The sequence below is a fragment of the Patella vulgata genome, chromosome 4 (assembly GCF_932274485.2).
Source record: "Patella vulgata chromosome 4, xgPatVulg1.2, whole genome shotgun sequence".
Taxonomy (NCBI): Eukaryota; Metazoa; Mollusca; class Gastropoda; family Patellidae; genus Patella; species Patella vulgata.
In genome coordinates, this window is record NC_065882.2 from 48,743,431 (window position 1) to 48,768,897 (window position 25,467).

Genomic DNA, 25,467 nt, shown 5'->3' on the forward strand with positions numbered 1-25,467 from the left:
GATAAATTAACGACAGACTTGACCTATTCAAAATGCCTACGCATGTTAAATGAAATAAAAATTAATGTAATAAAATTTTGAATGTACAGAAAGGTTTATCATTTTTAAAGGGAATAACATTCTGGGAATTCGAAGCTACATTATAATTATACTTCCGGCTTTCGAAGTTACAATAATACTTCCGGCTAGAAAACTGAGTATTCCGACACTCTGCGTAATATTGTAACGAGCCCGTACGATATCGGATTTGACTGCAATATAGACCAGAGGCAAAATAGGCTAGGCGTTGGGTTTGTTTTGCCAAATTTACAGACTAAATATTAACAGAAAAGTGGTCAGACACCAAAATAAATAGTTGCCGTCTTTACGGTCTAAGAAATAAATATGCAAAGTTCGAAGATAATCTATTCAGAATTGCAGCCTATAGATGATAAATACTAAAACTGGGCATGGCTCTGCCCCTGGGGGTTGGATATGGAACAATATAAATATGTACCACCCTGTTATTGAAATGATTAATGTGCTGAATTTGAACAAAATTTGTTAATTATTGTAACCTGTAGAGTATTTACAGATAAAAATTAACAAAAAAGTGGATGATCTATTTAGAATTCCAGTCTGTATACGATAAACACAAAAATTGGGCATGGCTCTTTCCCTGGGGGTCGGGACATGCCAAGTCGATCCATTAGGAATCGTGTTCTGTAGGCAACACACAGACACAAAAAAAGAAAATGGGGTGGCTCTGCCCCTGGGGGTAGGGCATGCACTAAACAACAGGAATGTTCCTTAGGGTATAAAGAATAAGAATGCAAAATGTCAAGATAAGTTCAGAAATGCGGCCGGTGGATGACAAATACAAGAAATTAGTGTGTTTCCGGCCCTGGTGGTCGGGCATGCACCAAAAGCAATAGGGTATAAGGAATAAGTATGAAATTTTTTCAAGACGATCGATTAAACATACATTATGCAAGAGCTAAATCTGTCTATTGCAGGTCTTTCTTTAGGCCTAAAATGTTATCTAAATTATTAATTAGACATTAATTAACCTATACAGGGCCCTTATTCACGAAAACTTAAACTAAGATACAATCGAAATTTTAAGAAATACTGCAATTCGATTGGCTGACCAGTAAAATCAATTTGCATATATCCAATGAAGTTGCAGTATTTCTTAAAATTTCGGTTGTAACTTAGTTTAAGTTTTCGTGAATAAGGGCGCAGACAATAATCAACTCTAGATGGCATCGCTAGCCTGCCATCTTTAGTGGATTATGAGCCGATTTACTGCATAGATAATCAAGACTATGACGTTTATCGTACTGACTTTAGTAATAATGATCGAGGCTAAGTGGAAATTTCAATCACTTAGTTCTCGGTTCATAGTGGATCAATTTGAATGAAATTTTCAGAAATGAAATGAAATGGAGTTTAACGTCCTACTGTTCTGCACCTAACCTGGGCTAATGAAGACAGTGAAATTTTCAGCAAATTGCCTTTACATTATCTAGTTTTAAACTATTATAGTGAGAACTGCCAACTTGTTATCGAATCTCCCATAATGTATCTTTAAGAGGTTGGGCATGCACCACAAACAAAAGGGATGTTCCTTATGGTATAAAAAATAAGCATGCAAAGTTTCAAGTTGATACATTAATAAATGCGGCCTGTAGACGATAAACAAATACAAGAAATGGGCATTGGAAATCGGATAAAAATTGTGACCTCCAGAGGGACCACAAGCTAAAAACCTGACTTTTCGTACAATCAAGGGCTATAATTCAGGAAGTTACAATCCGATATGCACGAATATCAAAATGAACCAAGATCTTTGGGTTATCAACACATATTTCAAGTTTCATCAAAATCGGATAAAAATTGTGACCTCTAGAGGGACCACAAGCTAAAAATGCGACTTTTCGTACAATCAAGGACCATAATTTAGGAAATTGCTATCCGATATGTGTGAATGTCGAAAGGGACCAAGATCTTTGGGTTATAAACACTTATTTTCAATTTTCATCAAACTCTGATCAAAATTGTGCCCTCTAGAGGGTCCATAACCTTGATATACCATATATTTACACTATTTGAGAACAAGGGGCGGCCATTTTGCCCGGCAGTTTGGGCCGATTTTCAAGAAATTCACACTCAACCATCATTATGGTGTAACAGTGATATATTTAAATGTTTTTTTTAAATCGGATAAAAACTGTTACCTCTAGAGGGACTACAAGCCAAAAACTTGATTTTTCGTAATTCAGGAAGTCACGGTCCGATATGTGCGAATATCGAAAGGAACTGAGATCTTTGGGTTATAAACATGCATTTCAAGTTGCATTAAAATCAGATGAAAACTGTGACCCCCAGAGTGTCCACAAGCTAAAAACGTGATTACTGTGACCCCCAGAGTGTCCACAAGCTAAAAACGTGATTTTTCGTACAACAATCAGGGGCCATAATCCATGAAGTCTCGATCCAATACATGCCAATATCGAGAAGACTCAAGATCCTTTGGAGATAAACCTATATTTCAAGTTTCGTCAAAATCGGATAAGAATTGTGACCTGTAGAGTGTCCACAAACAAATTGAGGGCGGGTGGACGGACGGACAGGGACATGAAAATGTGGGCGTATAAAAAATATATATTTCAATAGCTACCTCTCTTCTTCACCTTCCAGTAATTTTCTATATGCCATGATTTCCCGATCCAATTTAATTTTGATTTCTAATAATTCAGCATACTCTTTTAACTGAGTATCAAGTTCTTCTCTCAGATGTGATAACTCAATATCTTTTGTATGCAGACGTCCCATATACATATCTCGATCTCTACTCAGCTGACCTTCCAATTCCCGAATTCTAGATTCATAACCAGCATTCTAAGAAAGAAAATCATGGAAGGGAAGACAATTATTATATATTACGTAACCGAGATTAACAAAATGTCCATATACATTTTTAGATTTACCTTATCACTAATATTCAACTACTACTTTTTGTGTTTTGTAATATTAAGAAAAAGTTTACAATTCATAAATCATAAAAATGGGTTGCCAGGCAACAAAACATACGACCACTGCCAATTAAATCTCCTAAGTATTTATAAGACACTACATGACCTTAAAACACTGTGTATAAATTTACAGGCAATCAGATGCCATGTTAACTTCAAGAGCTCCACGAGCAAATGTGGAGAGACAGATGGGAGAGAGAGAGATGGGGTTTAACGTCCACTCGACACAAACTAGGTCATTTCGGAACTAACATATGGTTAATTTTTTATTTCAATAATTCGCTATTGGGAGGAAACCGGAGCCCCCGGAGAGGTTGGGTAGGCAGATGGGACAGGGGTAACTAGAATATATGAGACTAGTTTGAAATCAACAAACAAGAAGCAAGTCTTCCATTAACAGGAATATCTACCGTTTTATCCATTCAGACATCAAGTTAAAGCAATGTAACGATCACCATTAATCTAAATCATTTAAACTTTGTGATCTGAACGGCATATCAAATACCTACATTGCAGGAGAGAATATTCAGGCATTCAATACAGATTAAGTGAAGTATGAAGTTAATGAAAACATACCTCTGATCTAAGTCTAGCTAATTCTGAGGATATTTCATCTAGTTTAGATCTTGTCACTCTCATTTCTTCCCAGGCTGAACCAGCAGCAGATCCACTTCTATCAACTTGATCCTGTAAATCTCCAACCTAAAATACAATGTACACATTTGGTTCATTCCATTTGTTTGGGAAGAAGTTAAAAAAAAAAAAAAAAATTTTTCGTTTCTTTTACAGCGTTTATAATTTTGAATAATTTTACCAGGACATGCCAAGAAGTAGATCTTTGATCAGTTTTTTTCTGCACAAGTTTAGTATATAGAGCATTCAGAAGATTGATCAATTATCATAAACATTGTGCATAAATTTCAAGTTAATCAGTAAATCAAGTTAAAAGTTCAGCTTTTAGAGCATCCACAAGATTCCTCTAATCAATCACCATAAATCTGCCCTTATTTATCAGAAATCAATAGGATGTAAATGATGAAGGTCAACTAACACCAAAACATTATCATTAAATCCTATCTTATCAACACAACCTCTGTTCTTTTTGGGTTAGAGGATACTTTACTTATTTGATCAATAGGATTCTTCCTCTCATAAAGACAGGTAGTCAGACAATGAAACATACGCCCACAGAAGCTACGTCGCCCGTGGAGTCAACAAGGCTTGTCATTATTTTTTTACTTTTGTCAGAAATGAAAACATTTACAACATACGAAAATCTGATTACGAGTAACAACCTATTTGGCTTCTAGCTCTTCCCTATTCTAACATTTAGCATACAAAACATTTAATATCAATTTCCATAATCATTGAAAATCCTTGAAAATTGCCAGGCTTCTTTATCTTATGACCTTGAACACTGTGTATAAATTTAAAGTCAATCGGATATTAACTTTAGCCTCTGAGAGTCCACAAGATTTTTCAAAGAGATCAAAGGCCATAACTCTGGAAAAGTGTGAAAATTGATAGGCTTCTTCGTCTAATGACCTTAAACACTGTGTATAAATTTAAAGTCAATTGGATATTAACTTTAGACTCTAGTGCGCCCACAAGCCACTGTGGACGCCGGACAGACAGGGGCAACGACAATATACGACCACATTTTAATGTGAGTGTATAAAAATCAACATGGTAGGCCTATATAAATTTTATGTCAATCAAACGGTACCGTCTAGAGCATCCACAACCAATTGTGGATGACAACCGATGGAGTGGGATGATTATATACGACCAGACAGGGTCACGGTGGCTAAGTGGGGAAGACACTGGCTTGCTAGCCTGGAGGCCGGGTGCTCGATCCCTGCATTGGCCGAGAAAGTTCATCCAGATTTTCAAGCGTGGTTCCCCCTTGTCAGTAATGCCCGCCAAGGACAGCTGTCTTGTCATTTGGATGGGACGAAAAACCGAGGTCTCGTGTACACAGTGGCATGCACGTAAAAGATCCCATGACAGTTGGATTCGCAGTGCTGCTGACCAGGCAAAATTTCCCCAATAGAACACTGTATGGCGTATGCCTGTCTTCATTAGCTCAGTTCGGAACAGAACAGTAGGACGTTAAACCCCCATTTCCCTTATATTCGACAAGACCACATTTCAATCTGGACATGTAAATGGTACTACCCAAGATAAAAGAAAACTAAATAAGAAAAAAGCACTTATACTGCCTGGACAATACTAACTTTGGTTTGATATAGTACTTCCAGTTCAGATTTGACTGAAAGAAGATCAGTTTCATGCTGTTCTCGTAGCTCATGAAGCGCATCAGCCAATCTAGCCTCGTATTCATCCTGGAAAGCACCATCAATTTGTGAGATTTCTGTTGTTGTTCGCACTCTACTTTCTTCCAATTCCTATAATAAAAATATTCCTTATATAATATAAGTAGTCTTAGATGACATAGCTCATGTATCAAAACTGTACAATTACCGATGTCTTGAACGTCATGATCAGGCCTGGAAATAACAGTTTTAAATGTACATGTACATAACAAAATGTCAGGCACTAATGAAATAGTACCTACCATTTTCAACTTAGTGCCGGACATGTATTAATATCAATAAAAAAGACAAATCAGTGCCGCACAAAATGAAAGGCACCAGGGTTCTTATTCACGAAATCTTAAACTAAGATACAATCGAAATTTTAAGAAATGCTGCAATTCGATTGGCTGACCAGTAAAATCAATTTGCATATATTCAATGAAGTTGCAGTATTTCTTAAAATTTCGGTTGTAACTTAGTGTAAGTATTCGTGAATAAGGGCCCAGAGGTTTTGTGCTGAATCTGTGCCTGACATTGTGACAGATGCCTTATTTCCAGGCTTGGTCATGATTTGGGAAACGCCTGGAATTATTTTACCTCAAGAATCCAACAGGACCATAAGATCTAACTATTTTATGTTTGGAGAGAACTTATATAGGCCTTTGCCTGTTGTTCAATCCAATTCAGTTTATTGAATAAAATATTGTTTAAACTTAACAGGAAAAAATAGTTTGGGCACTCCTCCTCCGCAGTCAAAAATACACACAATCTAAAATTATTTGCTGTATAAACAAGCCAACAGTGAGGCTGATGTCCCCCGCCGAAATCCCAAAATAAAAAGATGACACATAATCAAAAGTATAAAGCAATCAAACCGATTATCAACTATACACCAAGTCTCAACACTCTCTATAAGATAGAATCAAAGTTATCTGGTCCCAAAGCATCGACCAATAAAATTGCTTAGCACTGTTTAGCTTTAGCTCGAAATGTTAATCATTGTACTCAGTCAAGACATTCACCTAATGAACATCAACATCAAGTTTAAACATTCTACCTCAATTAAAAGCAGAGTTATGTTCCAAAGTCTTGACCAATCAAATTGCTTATCGATCCTTAGCCTAAAGCAGTGGACACATTGGCCGAATCGTTCGGCCGAATCAATCGGCGCCAAATTTTATTCGGCCGAATGGGTGGACACACTAGCCGAATGCTTCGCCCGATTCAACATGTCGATTGCATCATCTTTCACGTCACATGATTAAACATGGCGGCGTCTATGTCTTCAATATATCACGTGACTTCTCGATATGAGTGGTGATTGGCTAATGAATTCTATATTCGGCCGAATGCTTCGTCGAAGCGGACACACCAGGCGAATATAATTTGGCCGAATATATCAAACCTGTTTGATTCGGGCGAATTATTCGGCCGAATGACAGTGGACACACTAGGCGAATTTCGACGCCGATTGATTCGGCCGAATCATTCGGCTAGTGTGTCCACCGCTTAAGCAGAAAATTCTCATCATCAAACTTAGTCAAGATAATGATATAATGAATCTATACTCTCACTTAATTAAAACTAAAGTTATTGGTCCCAAAGCATCAACCAAACAGATTGCTTATCTCTGCTTACCGTAAGCCGACAATATTTATCATCAAACTCCATCAAGGCATTCACCTAAAGAATGCCTACACCAAGTTTGAACATTCTACCTTAACTAGAAGAAGAGTAATTGTGTTCCAAAGTCTCGACAAATCAAAATGCTTATCGCTCTGCTTACCCAAAGCAGAAAATACTTATTATGGAACTTATTCAAGTTATTGATGTGATAAAACTCTACGCCAAGTGTCCTCAATTTCACTTAATGAGAACTAAAGTTATCGTGTCCCAAAGCATTAACCAATCAAATTGCTTATCTATGCTTACAGTACACCAGGCTGACCTTAAAAATATCTTTGTTTCGCCTAACGCGACCGACTAACTAAAACCACCCCCGACTTAAATTATTTTATTGCACTTTTCCACGATCTTTTTATTTTATTTTGTGTGTCAACCTGAAATATATCATGAGAGTTATTTCCCTATACTATGGCTATGGTTTGATTCATTATTGAAACTGGTTGATCAAGACGAAAGCGTCATAGGTGTCGCTTCTCAACAAAATGGTTGCAGACGAATACACGTCCATTCCCACGAAATAATTCTGCCTCTATGTCTGTGGTGCGTAGTTTTAAACATGACGACGATATTTTCAATATCCGTTTTCGAGAAAAATGAAAGCACAACGCGCACTATCGTTAAAAACGTGTTGAAGGAGTTTCACACTTCAAGTTCGTGGCTAATCGTATGCGAGTCGGGTATCACGAAAAATCCCGATGTCATTGATTTGTTTGCCAATAAAGAAGACGAATGTTTCCACCCGGAAAATTATTAAGCTGTCAAATTAGCTCTTAAGTTTAATAAAAACTTTCAGTTCGTTACTTTTTACGTCAGACCCCAAATTCATTAAACAAAATTAATGAATCTGTAGTATACAGCTAATAAGTTTTCTGTATTGATTTCTCTGACTTTAAAAAAAAAATCTGAAAAAAAAACCGACCTACCGACCCTTCTCCTCGATTGTGGGTCGGGTTTGGTGAAACAAAGATATTTTTAAGGTCAGCTCCATGTTTGAACATTCTACCTCAATTAGGAGAGTTATTGTGTTTCAGAGACTCACCCAATCAAATTGCTTATCGCTCTTCTTACCCTGAGCAGAAAATGTTCATTAGGCCGTGTTGTATTGATTCTCCTCGCCCGCGCGCTTAGCTCGAGGACCCCGAAAATCGTGCGCTTACATTTTAAACACCAAAAAAATATTCCAAAAATTGCGTTAATAACATCTAAATAAAATTCTACCAAACATCAGAAGTCAATTCTCGTTGTTTATTCCTCGTTAAGAATTAAAGATGTTGATAATACACATGTAGGGGCCCACATACCATGGAATAAGTTACACTATTTGATTGGATGAATTCCGCAAAATGGCGCGTGTAGCAGTCATTTCGGCTAATGGGAAAGCATATTATAAACTGTAAGACAGTCACTAATATTCAACAGCGAACCTGAATAATCAATTTTTTCATTGGCTAAAATTATAACACATTTTATTATTATTCATGTATTGTCCAATTATATCTTATGTACTAAATTACGCACGCCTTACAAAATGGCGAACTATGCCGGGACATAGGTAAATTCGCGTACCACTAATTTATTGATCTTCAAGGAAATAATAGTGGTCCCGTTCGTTAAACTTGAGTAAACGAACGAACGAATGGGACCACTATTATTTTCTTGAAGATCAAAAAATTAGGACGAACGGTACGCGAATGTACCTATCTCGACTGGACTCTGGTGGGTATTCCCAGCACTTTCACGTTCGATGATATTGTCAAAACCATCTATAACTCAACAAGCGAATCAAATTTCATCTAACTGAAATGTTTCTATTGTATTGTAACACAAGAATACGGAAAATCTATATCAAAATATGGTTATTTCATATTTTAACCAGCGCATTTTACCTGAACCTGATCGATGGGGGAGTAGATAATTAACTATTAATCACAAGATTAGCGGAGGTGGTATGAAGTACGACAAGATGGTATCGTTCAACAATGGCCGTTGATGAATAAGCCCTATTTTGTTAAATTTATTAGTAAAATAGTGACCGCTGGCCGCGTTAGAGGAGTGACCGTTGATTAAAGAGATGGAACAATAGAATTTCTACGGGGAGAATTTCTTGTGACCGCTTACAAGGAGATGTCGCTGAATAGGAGTGGCTGCTCGTACAAATTCTACTGTATATACATCTCACTTCATCAGTACATCTCACATACATTACTAAATACCAAATGGATACACTAGATACATTAATCCATTTATACACCTCAATTTTATATCAGTACTTATCACGATATTGGATTTTTGATGCATGATAATTCTAATCATCGCGATAATTTACTCCAGACGATAATCCATGATATCGCAATAATTAATTTTACCAATATCGTGAGATATCGCAATTTATTTTTTCTGTATCGTTGCAACCTTACTTTGTATGCTCATCTACTCACCTTCAAATAAAATCTTGTGAGAGTGATAGATTATTGAACTCATTTTCTTATGGCCTGGTGTGCATGTACATGTGACCAACCATTTGTTATAATAAAGCTTACCGATTCATATACTTGTGATTTGAAAGCAAGTTCTTCTTTAAGACTTTGAACTCTGTTTTCAAGATCAACACGTCGTAAGGTTTCTTCCTCTAACTGTTTTTTACAAGCTGCTAGTTGACGTTCTAAAGCAGCAATTTCGCTTCGTAGTTTCTGAAAGAGAAAAAACAATATACTACCATTAGTGATAGCAATCAACAGTATTCCAATATACATCCTCAGGAGGCTCTGATATCATTTTTGAAACTAAATCAATTTATTAAGAAAAATGAAGACAAGCATACACCATACAGTATGCGTTGAGGCAAATTTTTCCCGGACAATGGCCTGATCTTATATCAAATTCAAATTGCCAAGAGATCTTTTACATGCACGCCAATGTATTATGGGACCTCCATTTTTCATCCCATCTGAACGACTATACCTTCTATACCACCGACATGTGGGGGAAGTCACATGGGCAAATCCTGGTGAAAGTAGGTATCGAACATTGGGCCAACGTCTTACTGAGCCACTGTTGCTCCCTATTTTAAGAAAATGCGGTTATTATGCAAAATATGCCCTCATTTCAAGATTTTTCGAACAATATTGGGCCATAATCCAGGAAGTTACAAACATATATTTTAAGTTTCATTAAAGACCACGTAAGATCAAAAATCTAAATTGCATGCATGTATAGCCCATGGTTACTATATCAACTTTACGGCAAGTTCACACCAATCTGATTAAAATTAAGTCCGCTGTTAACGTTTAAGTATACGACACGCCAAAACGCTTTTCGATTTTTCAATTACGACCTTAATCCAGTTGATTGGCTGGTGACAGGCACTACACATAAGATATACATTATCTATACAATATCTCACTGTCTGTACAATATAGCACTTGTAATACACACGGCAACTGGACAAGCGTCTATTGACGGTCCAATTACCACGTGACTGGCCTAATCGTAATCACCGAATTATCGTCTTTCATTGGTATAGATTAGACATTTGTGATTGGAATATTTTAGAGTGAATTTATAATGCTGTATCATGCCGTAGATCAATTTAAGCTGCCTTTGTTTAAATAGGTCACGTTTCAAATGAAGATGACTCAAGAAATTAGCGCATTTACCGGTAATTTGGATAACCCCGTAATACTTGATATCCCAAACTTAAGTACAGAAATACAAATGGTGCCAGTCATTTGTCGATATATTAATTATTAGCTATATATAATAATAACCATTTCTATACATAAAGAACAACTACAGTGAATATGGAATTTTCCGATGACTCTGGATAACATGTACAATAGATCGCACCCATTTCTCTGCCAATCAACGCTTGGTATCTTATTATCATGTACCGTTCCATGTACTACGGGTGTAGTAAATGAGGTTAAACTTCACCGCGAAAATTGCACGGGATCATTCGTGGAGTTCCTGGTGCCGTTTGGTGAGTGATTAAATTGTCAATGCAATTGTAAAATACTTTTATGATAAAGAAGATAACCGATGTTAGACATTATAACCTAATCGTATCAAAAACGTTAATCCATCCATCAATTAAATGTTGTTTAAACGCCAATCAACAAATAATACGAGGCTACTTGATGACAAAAACACCGGTGAGCAATAATTATTGGGTATATAGTAATTTTTAACAACTTATTAGTAAAAATTAATTATTTTATACAATTAATGTGTGTGTGTATGATTCTACCATTAGTTCCTACGCACACGTTCCACTTAGAGTGATGTCTTTGATCTGGCCGGCGTAAAAAAAAGATAAATACCTAATCAACATTCTTAATCCCGCTAACACTCACTGCTAACACCAACGTGTAAATTAGTTTATGACCCATGCCTGTATAACTTTTATAGTCAGATTGATTAATTAATGACAGATATTAACGACACTACACTTTATGTGGAAAAGCGAAGTGCTCACAGTAAAAACCACAAAGCTGGACCTGTATAGTATTTACATGTACATATTAAAAGTGTTCGTCCAATAAGTTCCATATTGTAAAAAAATTAAGAGTTCAAGACTTCAAAGTTTAAAAGTTGTAGGCACTCTAAATTGGATCTTAAATTAAAATGAATTACAAAACAAATTATTCCGTAGTCAATTGTTTTATTTAATTAGGGGATTAAGGAATCCTTCAGGCGTTAAAGAATACACACACCGGCTGTATATAGGTAATTAAGGAATAAACATTCCGAATATGCATTCGGTCACTGTGACGTCACTGACGTCTGAGGGGATTAAGAGTGTTTTCGATAATTGGCAAAGTCGTTTTTACAGGAGGTCTATTTTTACGACTGAGTGAAGATAACTGAATTAATTTCAACCAGATTGGCGTGAACTTGCCGTAAAGTGGATATAGTAACCATTGGCTACACGTATCTTAAAGTTTCCAGGCCCATCTTATGTGCACTTTAAAATCGTATTAAAATTGAGACCAGCAGAGTGCCCACAAACAAATGTGAGCGGAAACATGGAAGGACGGACAGGGGCAACGACAATATACGTCCACCCAAAATTAGGGTGTCTAAAAATGCATTTTTTTTTCATAATACAGTGTGAACAATGTATGATGATCAAAAGTTACAAGTGATTGAATGACAAAATTTAACAAGCGATCAGATTTTCCAGATAAAAATATCTATTATGTATTATGTTCAGATATCATGCAAATTACTGTATCAATATCAGGATTTCATCAACTATCAATAGATAGGGTAATCAACAATGACAAATTATTGCTAATTTTGCACACCAGTAGAATTTACTTGCAACATAATAAATCAGTTCAACATTAACAGATTTCATCATAGCATGACAAATTCAATCGTACACAAATACATGAAGTCCATTTAGTTCGTTTATAATGTTATGTACATGAACATGTATATACTTTTATTCTAGTTTGGGACCAATTTCTAAAATTGTCTATGATCATCTACGAGATAACTATTTTTTTAAATGATAACAGTCAGAGCTGGATGAATCCTCCAGATGACAGAACTTACATCATTTTCTTTTTCAAAATGTTTTCTCTGTGATTCAGCATCAGCTGTCCTTCCTCTTAATTCAGTTAATGTAGATTCAATTTCTAATAATTTCTTTTCAGCTGCTTTCCAATCTCTTTCTTTCCTTGCAAATCTTTAATAAAATAGAAAATATGAAAACTTATCTAAAAGATTGTATTTATGACTTTACTTCTGGTGATAATGAAAATGTTAAATTAGTTTTATGGAATCATAAATGGCACAAGGTATCACATGGTGAAAATTTTATGAAAATCGGATAATAATTGACACTTTTATGGACCATAAACCATGAAAAATGAATTGAAGAAAATCGTCTATTTCTCTGCAACCCGTACAAGTTAGAAACCATTGTGTGGTATCTGTATGATCGTATGGGTTTATTCTATTTGTTGATTTGAATCAAATATCATGATTTTAATAACATTACAAATAAAAATCATTTGAATAAAATATTTCTTTTTAAGGCTAAAAATACAGTTTTTCCCCAAATGATGTCATTTCCGGTGACAGTGAAAATGTAAATTGGTTTGACCTAGTCAAAATTGACAGGTAAAAAAAACCTGAACAAGCGGTTGCCATGCAAGATACGCCCACATTTTGCAAGAGATGGACAAGCTCAAAAAAAGAAGTGATTTTTTCGTACAATCAAGGGCCATAATTCAGGAAGTTATGATCCAATATGTGCGAATATCGAAAGGAACCAAGATCTTTGGGTTATAAATATGTATTTCAAGTTTCATCAAAATCGGATAAAAATTGTGACCTCTATAGGTTCCACAACCTTGATATACCATATTTTTACGCTATTTGAGAACGAACGGCGACCATTTTGTCTGCCAATTTTGGGCCAATTTTCACGAAATGCGAACTCAGTCGACCCTAGGGTGAAACGGTGATATAATAATACGTTTTTTTATATCGGATAAAAATTATGACCTCTATAGGGTCCACAAGCTAAAACGCGATTTTTCGTACAATCAGGGGCCATAATTCAGGAAGTTACGGGCCGATATGCGCGAATATCGAAAGGATCCAAGATCTTTGGGTTATAAACTTACATTTCAAGTTTCAACAAAATCGAATAAAAATTGTGACCTCTATAGGGTCCACAACCTTGATATACCATATTTTTACGCTATTTGAGAACGAACGGCGGCCATTTTGTCTGTCAATTTTGGGCCGATTTTCAAGAAATTCGAACTCAGTCGTCCTTAGGGTGTAACGGTGATATTATAATACGTTTTTTTAAATCGGATAAAAATTATGACTTCTATAGGGTCCACAAGCTAAAAACGTGATTTTTCGTACAATCAGGGGCCATAATTCAGGAAGTTACGGTCCGATATGCACGAATATCGAAAGGAACCGAGATCTTTGGGTTATAAACTTACATTTAAAGTTTCCACAAAATCGGATAAAAATTGTGACCTCTATAGGGTCCACAAGCTAAAAACGTGATTTTTCGTACAAACAGGGGCCATAATCCATGAAGTTTCGATCCGATACATGCCAATATCGGACAGGGGCGACGACAATATACGTCCACATGAAAATGTGGGCGTATAAAAACGAATAATAATTTACTTCTTTACAGCCCAAAAAACATGGAAAGTGACGCATGCAAAATTGCCTATTTCTCAGCAACTGCTCATATAACAGACTAATTTTCACATACATGTATATGCAAAACTTGTGTAGAATTCGCATCCAACAGGAATATGAAAACAATGGATTGAGTCCGATACCAAAGTGTCCTTCACTAGATAAATATTAAAGTAGATACATGTAAGCAAAAGAGACAATAACACTGTTTTCATCGTCAGATACTGTATATATGGATAGAATGTTAGATTTGAATTTATATCTATTTTGGCTGGATATGATTTAACCTCAACCCATTTTCAGGTTTTGAAGAGCGTGGATTTTCATTAAATTCTATGGATCATCTAACACTGTTCTGACAGGCTAGGAGAGATCAGCGGTGCACAATTTCCATCGCCTGACGCCCGGGACAGGTTAATTTTTTTGTTGGACAACTGAAATTTTGCATTCCATTCGCCCGCGGACAGGCCGATTTTCTCCGACAGAAATTCTTTGAAATTGAACAATACTTTGTGATTATTTAAAGCATTTTAGTTCCAGTCCGTGCAATAATAATAGCCGAATAGACTAACTTCAGTCAGAATAACTTACTAAACACACGATAGTTCTACCGGTAATAGCTTCCGATACTAAAAATAACTTTTCTAAAATTAACGAGTATTGTCGAATGACAACATTCTAGTGTTGAAACTACTATTCGGATATCCGTTAACGGATACAAAATAAGGGTTATCCTAATCATTTTACTATCCGTTTACTATTCGTTACAATATATTCTGACATTCCCTATGCTCTATATTTAGCCATTTTTACATCTGATTATTTTGAAATTTTCCCCAATGCTATTGATCACATACGCAGCTTTGAGCATAAATGTTAATATCACGCGTATTATTTAGCGATAGTTACTAATAAAAATATTAATGCAGTGCAACGAAAACAGTAGTCTAAATAAAAAAATATTCATTCACTCCTTGCGCTGGTTTACGCTAGAAAGAAGCTACTTCTTGGGTTTACAGGATACAAGTTAACACTGTGTTTAGACTTCCTGCAATGTAATTTATTCTTAACGACCTAGGTCATGTATATTCTCACTTACTGATTGGTTCAATAGCAGTAGATTATCAGAATGAGGCAAACGACCTTCACGGAATAAATGTTAGATGTTTTTATTTACTTTTTTCATTCTTGTTGATTGAGCAAAAATGATAAGTGGGAGGGCCCCAGATTACAGGAGTAGTTATACACAAATTTATTCACCTTGTTGATTTTTTTGGATATCATGGATAGTCTTAATAATTGCTGCTAAAGGTAGGCACGGTTTTTTTCTTCGCGGCTCAAACAATTTGCAAATGGAAAGTAAGATTTCATACTCGGCATACACAGACACTCATAAACATTGAAATAAGTAAGAAATTATGAGTATTTGAACTTTTGATGTGATTTTATTCAAGAATTTCACGTTTCCGAATTATCCGACGAATAGTATTCGGATAGCAAACAAAAGTATTCGGATCACAAATCTCAATCCTTTTTCAACACTACAACATTCCTTACCGAAGATACCGCAATTTTTTTTTCTCTATGTATTTTGTGAAAATATGTCTTCCTTTTCTTTTCATTAGTGCTCCTACGGTTAGGACTTTTTGTTATTCGAATAGCCGTAGCTATTAACCGGTTAGTAACCGTTAACCGTATGGTATCAATTTTAAACATATAACAGAGCTTGTCAGGAGGTGCGAGTCATTATTCGTGCGCACGCTATACTCGCCTAAAAGGCATTACACGCGCAAAAATTTCAGGAATTTTTTCAGACATGTACAATTCTTTAATGAAAATTTAAACTATCTAACGACGTAGTTATTTATTTACCTGGTTAACTTGGTTCATTTGAAACATTTTTTAATTCAATATATATCTACTATAATATACAAGACAATACTCTGTTTCCCTTCGTACATGACAGATGGCGATAATATTACGATTACACAATGTTACTAAGAATAAAATAAAGTAAATTGGAAGGCGTCTATTGATTGGACAATAAAGAAATAATTCCTCACTTGTAAGTAGAATTTTTATGATTGGTTAATTTGACTAAAAGCCAAAGTAGAATTCTTGCGAGAAATTACGAGATATGAAACGTGTTGAATGTCGTAACGGATCTAGTATAATATCATTTTTTAGCCTTTATGAATATATTTTGAATAGTGGTTACGTTTATAAATAAATACTAAACAAGGTAGAATATAGTTAGAAATGCCGATTAGTATTTAGATTGGATTAACAATATAGATAAAGTCAGAACCAGGCCCCGAGTTCACAAAGATTTTTCAAATTTAAGTTGAGAATTTGCTCAACTTTCAATCACTGTTTATGAGAAATACCTATGATCCAGAAACACAAAACTTTGCACATAGTTTCTTATTGATATATCTGATACATTAAAACAACAAACGTTTTATAAAGGGCTATATTTTATTTAAAATAAGACAAACCAGTTTGAGTAAATTCTCAACTTAAGTCTGAGAATGCTTTGTGAACACGGGGCCAGGTCCGTTGACTTTGCCGTATGACTACGACGAGTGCTATTAATAGTATTATTTTTTAGCAGTCGACATCGTAGGATGACTGTTACATTTTAAGATTTTCAAACATCAAATACAAAATGACAACGGGCAAGTTTTGTTATAAAGAGGAATATAATCAGACACAACTATGTAATGGGGGACATCTCCGACTAAACGTACCGTTGAATTTGAACCGTTTAACCGTCCAGTTCTAACAGTTTACGGCTATCTGACTAGGCGTAGGAGCACTAGTTTTCATTCACAGCTTTTTATTGTTTAATGATAAATAAACAGCAATTAATACTGATATAAACTCCCATGTGTTCATTCCACGAAGATTGCAAACGCCGTAATAATATAGCGTGTTTACATCACGTGACACGTGTCTTCTCAATGACTTTTCCACACGACCACTGGTACTGTTAGAAATATCCCCGTTTCACTAATTATGTATACCCACACTTTGATTTTCCAAAGGACTCATTGATTTTCTGATTAAAATATACTTTATTTATGTAGGCAGAAATGTGAACCAGCGGCTGCCAGGCAGGATACACCCACATTTTCGAGAGATGGATAGAAAACAAGCTACATGTAAAACGAAAGTGATTTTTCCTACAATCAAGGGCCATAATTCAGGAAATTACAATTCGATATGCACAAATATCGTAAGGAACCAAGATCTTTGGGTTATAAACTTACATTTCAAGTTTCAACAAAATCGGATAAAAATTGTGACCTCTATAGGATCCACAACCTTGATATACCATATTTTTACGCAATTTGAGAACGTGGGGCGTCCATTTTGTCTGTCAGTTTTGGGCCGATTTTCATGAAATTCGAACACAGCCGTCCTTAGAGTGTAACGGTGATATATCAACACGTTTTTTTAAATCGGATAAAAATTATGACCCTCTATAGGGTCCACAAGCCCAAAAACGTGATTTTTGTATAATCAGAGGCCATAATTCAGGAAGTTATGGTCCTATATGCGCAAATATCACAAGGAACTGAGATCTTTGGGTTATAAACTTACATTTCAAGTTTCAACAAAATCGGATAAAAATCGTGACCTCTATAGGGTCCACAACCTTGATATACCATATTTTTACGCTATTTGAGAACGAAGGGCGGCCATTTTGTCTGTCAGTTTTGGGCCGATTTTCATGAAATTCGAACTCAGTCATCCTTAGGGTGTAACAGTGATATAATACGTTTTTTTAAATCGGATAAAAATTATGACCTCTATAGGGTCCACAAGCTAAAAACGCGATTTTTCGTACAATCAGGGGCCATAATTCAGGAAGTTACGTTCCGATATGCACGAATATCGAAAGGAACCGAGATCTTTGGGTTATAAGGATACATTTCAAATTTAAACCAAATCGGATAAAAATTGTGACATCTACTGTGTTCACAAGCTAAAAACATGATTTTTTGTGCAATCAGGGGCCATAATATATGAAGTTACGGTCCGATACATGCCAATATCTTAGGATGACAAACCTATATTTCAAGTTTCATTGAAATCGGATAAAAATTGTGACCTGTAGACTGTTCACAAACAATTGTGGACGGACGTCCGGACGGAGGCGACGACAATATACGTCCACATGAAAATGTGGGCGTATAAAAATGCTAACTATATTGAGAGGTACCGGTAGACTGAATGACATTGTGTCATAGTGGTCCGTAAATCGCATGATCCGAAAAAAACGCTATTTATTTGACTTAGTTAATGGCCATTTTTTGAGACAGCACTCATATTGTAGTATTCTTGTATTGTAATATTTCATTTTCAATACGGTATACGCTTGAATGAGAAAAAACGAGTTTGCAAGGGTAAATTGAACCCGTAGCTATAAAAAGGACTGATAGAACAACACAAACTTTTTCTGATATTTTTTTCCTTTTTATCCCTCCGTTTATGGTGGTTGTTGTCTATTAGAATTATAACATCCAATACGAGACAGTATTGGAACATTTGGATGCTTAAATATTTGTTACTTTGTTATTATTTTTATGTTTAGTCATTAAAATAAATTAAAAACAAAACAACCTTATTTTATATTCAGGGCATGTGTATTTTTCTGTAGGGCTAGCAAATTTTGTCATGACACCTGCCCATGGGCTAGTGGTTCAAAAGTGAAATTGTGCACCCCTGGAGATACATGTATTATAACAGATTCTTTACAATGAGTTAAGTGATAAAACCTCTTTAAATTTTATGTATATAAAAAGTGAACTCTTTTAAAGTCAAGTTACTAACAAAGTGATTAAATTAATTCATAGTTATGAATAAACATATGAATGATGATGTATTGGCTTGAAGGATTAATTCGACCAGTACTAATTAATCTACATGTTACTAGCCTGTTATCAATTCTGACAGAACATGGTCATGATAGCAATTTATTTAATGTACAGTTTGTAGCCCAGAACCTAACATGATACCATAGTAATATAATTATAATAAGTACACTACACAGTTCTCACACCAATTTTGTAGTTTCCAAGTATGTGGTTCATATCCACAATAAAATAATCTATGTTGATTTGAACAATTTCACAAGTGATAAATCTGCAAGTAATTATTTCAGTAACCCAACCTATTTAAGCTATTTTTATATCCACCCACAACAGCCCAATCGAAAGCATGAAACAATCTCTTGCAGACACATTATTCATCCTCAAGGAATGCCCTGTTAGCAATATGGCTGCCACAGATTACTATGACAACAGGATAACAAAAATTATATTATATACCATTCCATACAAAACAATGGGTGGCTAAGGTTTCATAGGTGACTTATTTCACTAGAGGACCAGATGAGTGTCAATGCATTTTTACTTATCTTTCATAACTAGGACTTGCAGGAAATTTTGAAATGTAATAGGTGTGACGTTTTCACGCCATGAAGGTGGGGCTAAATATAAGACAGGTATATGGGTCGCGCATGACTAAGGCCCCGTAATTGTGATCCAATTTTGTTAAATACATGTAGCTTAAAAACACCGCTCGATTAACTTTACTGACATACATGTATATGCAGATAAACAAAAGTTGTGCCATTACAATGTTTAATTAGCCCTACTGTCTGAACCTTTCTATTTTTTAAATGGATTTCTTTGATTATGAACAAACTATAGAACTATGGATAATTGCTATAAATGAATATAAATGTCATCGTTCTTTGAATCTGCATCTACCGATCGGAATAGGCGAGTACTGTACATTGAACCATTATTAAAAACTGCCATACTGTTGACACGAGATTGCTAACTGACGTGAAAACGAGACTACAGGTTTCGTGTAGATTTACCACTGCACATTCCAAAAAATTGTAATCCTCACAACCTTCGTTCTAATAATGGCACGCAATTGAACAAAAACAAGTGAACGTATATTTCAAACTGGTGGATAGGGTCTGCTTGATTGGCATTTAAAACAAAACAAATAAATTTATTATGGACCTATTTCGTGCAACAGCATGATACGATTTTTTAAGTTTCATTGCAAGTTCTCTCCCTTGAACAAAATGGGTTCCCTACGCCATTTTTCTTTAGCGGTTGCCAGGCAGGATACGCCCACATTTTGCAAGAGATGGATAGAGAACAAGCTAAACAAAAAGCAATTTTTCATCCAATTAGGGGGCATAATTCAGGAAGTTACGATCCGATATGCACAAATATCGAAAGGAACCAAGATCTTTGGGTTATAAACTTTCATTTCAAGTTTCATCAAAATCAAAAGACCTCTAGAGGGTCCACACCTTGATATACCATATTTTTACGCTTAGAGATTTGCGTACGAGGGGCAGCCATTTTGTCTGGCAGTTTTGGTCCAATTTTCAGGAAATTCGAAGTCAACCATCCTTAGTGTGTAAAGGTGATGTATTCAAACGTTTTTTTTTAAGGGGGGGGGGGCGTGGTCTTTTATATACTATTCAAAAAAAGTAGGGGATATTTGATTTTGGGGGCATAATACTAAAATATGCAAATGACTACGAAAAAAGTCACTATAGAACCTAACAGAAGAAACATTTCCAGTTACATGTGACGCCCAAACGCACCAATACCTACCGCATGGAATGCAGGTGATGCTTGGGATCATCATGGGGGTCCAACCCAAGATTTGCACGACTCTGACTTTGAATGTTACAGTCATTGTGGCATTGAATTCCAGGGTGGAAACATCAGTTTAATTGTTTTAGTGACCAGAAAACAAATTTTGATATGCGTCGGCTTACCCAAAATGAAAGGTTACGTGCCCTTGGCATGCTACAGATCGGCACAACACAGGCGGTTGTGGCGCGGACGATGAATGTTTCTCAGTCTGTAGTGTCATAAGCAGGCTATGGTCCAGATACCGTGATACACAATCTGTACAGGACAGACCACGCTCAGGTCGACCAAGGGCGACAACTCAAGCCCAGGATCGATTTATCCGTACCTTGGCCTTGAGAAATCGTGTCATCACAGCAAATCAGATCAGCGCTCGTCTTCAAACAGACACTGGTGTGAGAGTGAGTGGCCAGACGATTCGGAATCGACTGCATAGGGGTCACCTTCGCGCCCGACGTCCTCGCGTGATCCCTTGTTTGAGAGATCATCACATTCAGGCAAGACGTCATTGGTGTAGGGATCGTCAACACTGGGATAATCGACGCTGGAGCAATGTGATGTTTTCAGATGAGTCAAGGTTCACTGTTGATTTTTTGGACAGACGTAGGAGGGTGTGGCGTCGTCGAAACGAGCGCTTCCAAGACGTTAACGTCATCAGACATGATCGATTTGGGGGTGGTTCTGTTATGGTGTGGGGAGGCATCACTGTTGCTGGAAGAACGGCTTTACATGTTGTTGCAGGGCGTGTTACAGGCCAGTACTACCGGGACAACATCTTGGCAGTCCATGTTGTGCCGTTCGCACGACGTCATGGCCGCCGTTTCATCTTCCAGGATGACAACGCAAGATGTCACAGGGCCAGGATCGTTACAGGTTACCTCCAACAACAGAACATCACCACATTACCTTGGCCAGCACTGAGTCCCGACCTTTTCCCCATCGAGCATGTCTGGGACATGCTTGGACAGAGGTTACGTCAACGTTAACAACGTCCTGCCAATGTCAAAGAACTTGCTGCTGCGTTGCAACAGGAATGGGACAATCTGGACCAAAATGACCTTAGACGTCTCATTAGGAGTATGCCACGTCGGATCAATGCTTTTTTGGCAAACAGAGGAGGATTTACCCGTTACTGACTTGGTTGTGATGCTGTGGTAACTTTGCTGTTTGACCCCGGGTATCATTTTACCCTTATAATGGTCAGTCTGTGCCTTACTTAGTCTAACGATCATTTGGAATAAATCGATGAATGTGAACTTCATTTCATTTTGTCATTTGTTTCTTCGTCAGTTTCATTAGGTGACTTTAATAACACTTAAAAATCAAATATCCCCTACTTTCTTTGAATAGTATATATTCAAAATTTTTACCAAATTCACATAATTTTCATCAATGATACAGACTGCCAGGGATCTAAAAACTTTTTGACACCAATGAGTACATTAAAAATTGACCGTAAAACCGAAAGTACATGTACAACACCCTTTGCTTTATGAGATCTAAACCTTTAACATTGAACTAATTGAAGTGCCGTAAATTGGTCTGGGTGACCTATTTACGGCAAATCTACAAATTTAAAGACAGTAGAATTGTAAAATGAATAGACCTACACAACTTCTAAATATAAATAAACAAAATACCAATCCTTCTTTCTTTAAACTAATTTGGGATGATAGGGTCTACTACGGCACACAAAAGATAAATTATGCCGTGGCAGACATGGTTTGCGTTGGCTTTTACAATGGCTTTGCCGTTTGCAGTGGTAAATTTCAAGCCCTGAGTTTGTGTACAGAGAAGGACGAAGGGGTTTAAATATGGCTGGGCGGCTTTCTTTGATTTTTTCTTTGTGCTGGGTGGCAAAAAATAGTGCTGGGCGGTAGGCACATCCCTGTAAATGTACCACAAACCTGTTCGATGGGGCAACAGTGCCAAGAGAGAACTTTTTTTCGTTGGGATATTTAATTATGCATTGGATTTTATGCACAAAATTACACCAACCACTACCAGCGAATTGGAAGGAATTTGTGTTAATTTAATCTGGAGCCTGTGGAGGACTGGATGTACATTTTCAGCTTATTGTTTATTAACTATTTATTTGATTTATAACATGTTTGCAATATTATGATTTAGTTCAGTTTTCAATTTTAACATGAACCGCCCTAATAGTAGTACTTATAAACTATGATGCATTTCTGATACTACTACTAGTGATAACGATAACGTGAATAACTGTTATCGGTATTGTTATTCATAATGGTCACACCCACGCCAATTTATTTCAACTTGACAACGCATCATTTCACTGTCCCCAGTCTATCAATGCAACTCCACCCAAACAAAATATAATGTATGACTTCGTTTGCGTTACTGTCCTTAGAATAAATGACCACTTCGAGACAAAAATACTCACTTTCCAGAAATATCGTCGTAATCCGATTTATATTTATTTACTTCAAGTTGCAAACGAGCCTTCTCTTTCGCCGTTTCATCCAACAACCGACGAGCATCATTCAATTCCGATTCAAATAAACTTTTCACCTTTGAGACCTCCCTTCTTACAACTTCTTCAGATGTTCGCACCTGAACATTTAAACGGTTATTTTCATTTTCTAGGTATCTGACACGGTCAATATAGGCAGCCAGACGATCATTCAACCCTTGCAACTCTTGTTGTTCTTCATGTCGCGTTATCCGAACCGGCGAAGGAGGACGTTCTCGGCTTCGTGGTGTACTTCCAATTGAAGTTGAACTACTCGACATGGACTCTCCACCTGATCTTGACTTATGATGAGTTGTCTTCGTTACTTTTTTTGACCTGGATTCCATGATGATATTCGTATACTAAGCAAATCCTCTATCCTTTCTCGATGCAATTTATCGGCTATTCACGACAATATGGCCGGCGAAAAACAGCGTGCTCAGCGCGCGCTTATAATCACGTGACCACGCACCTTTCTTACATGTACTAGATGTTTTCATCCAGACGCATGGACCCGAGAGACAAGGGTGAACCAGAGAAAAGCGTTATTTTTGTAATTGTTCTAGTCTATACATCTTCGCGGTCTCGTGGATTTCTGGGTCATTTGTAGCGTTTTAATATTTGACATTTGATAAAGACAGAAAGTAATTTTCTTACAAATTATAAAGTTTTTAACTGCATGGTGAAAACGTCAACTACTTGTAAACTTGCGTTTGAGGGCGAATTATATTATATAGATTTTAATCTCGCTTTAGAATGAAGAAAACGCAGTATTATTTATTTTATGTCATGTTTACATTAATGAATTGTATGCAGCTTGAAATGGGCGTTGAAATACAATGTAATCTTAAATTATCTTACAAACCGTAAAGTAAATGGTGCCTGAGTTTAGTTGAATTAGGTAGATGCTGGATTGCACATCACAAAGCATATATTCTATTTTACCAAACAAGGACAGGCTCGTTAACGTCACAATCGTACATCTTGTGTCTGAATGAAACCGGTTACTTTTCTGCACCTATGCTATACGGAGCTGTGGTCATACGCCATAGTGTGCTATGAGTATGAGGGAAATTTTCCCCGGTCAACAACTGAATTCCAACTGCCATGGTTCTTTTCCGAACAAGGCACTGTTTCCTGTCAACCCCTCTTGTCCAGCACCTGAACAAGGGAAAGAAATTTTCCCCGGTCAACAACTGATCATTCCAACTTCCATGGTTCTTTTACGAAAGACAATTTAGGCACTGTTTCCTGTCAGCCCCTCTTGTCCTGCACCTGAACAAGGAAAAACCACGCCGGATAATTCTGAGGAACTTTCTCGGACACCCAGGTTACCGAGCCAGCGCCCTATACTCACTGAGCAACTGAGCCCGCCCCCCCCCCCTCTTGTTTCTGTAACGTGGTAGGCTATATACACAATTTTGTTAATTATATAGTGATTTTAGCTCATTTACAGGTAATGTTGCAATAGAATGTGTTTAAATAAATCATATACATGTAGTTTTAGTCGCTAAACATTCTTATAACAACGATCTATTTGAAACGGCAGTACGGGATATCACCACCTTGTCTGCGATATTATACTTTTGAGGGTGCATACGTTAAAGCACAAGAGACAGGACATATATATATTGTTATAGGCTGTTCGCCCTATTACTGTGAACAGTGTCCGATTTAGCAAGAGTTGGCAGGCTGAAGTCCGTGGCCTCAAGATCTAGCGGGCCTCCTACCAAAAGTGTATATGGTATCTTTTGACTGTGATAATCCTTTCTTACACGTACGTACGTTTAAAACACACTTTTATCTTCCTCTATAAGTCGTGAGGGTGGGGGATTTTGAGGGACTTCATAACTGGAATAACCTGGGGAATCTCTTCATCTAAATCCGAAATTGTGATCCAATGTTCCCGTCGTCTGTCTACCAATCTTTAACAATCTCAACAATCATAAATCCAGTTGTAAACGAATTTAATATATGAAATGAAATGGGGTTTAACGTCCTACTTTTCTGCACCGACTGGGATAATGAAGGCTGGTATATGCCATACAGTGTGCCTTGAGAGTAATTTTCCCGGCCAGCGGCACAACGGC

The 25,467-nt window shown here is 36.6% G+C and overlaps 1 protein-coding gene across 1 annotated transcript in view; it reads right to left on the bottom strand.

The window, feature by feature from the left end:
* LOC126818876 (prelamin-A/C) overlaps nucleotides 1-23,848 on the bottom strand; it is a 39,245-nt gene extending 15,397 nt beyond the window's left edge. Inside the window, exons 1-6 of the mRNA XM_050546507.2 lie at nucleotides 23,309-23,848; nucleotides 12,581-12,713; nucleotides 9,562-9,711; nucleotides 5,255-5,425; nucleotides 3,594-3,719; nucleotides 2,663-2,883 (exon numbers count right to left, since the gene is read on the bottom strand). Coding sequence (XP_050402464.1) covers nucleotides 2,663-2,883; nucleotides 3,594-3,719; nucleotides 5,255-5,425; nucleotides 9,562-9,711; nucleotides 12,581-12,713; nucleotides 23,309-23,724 — 1,217 coding nt within the window. The 5' untranslated portion in view covers nucleotides 23,725-23,848. The remainder of the gene's footprint in view (nucleotides 1-2,662; nucleotides 2,884-3,593; nucleotides 3,720-5,254; nucleotides 5,426-9,561; nucleotides 9,712-12,580; nucleotides 12,714-23,308) is intronic.
* Nucleotides 23,849-25,467: the final 1,619 nt, after the last annotated feature.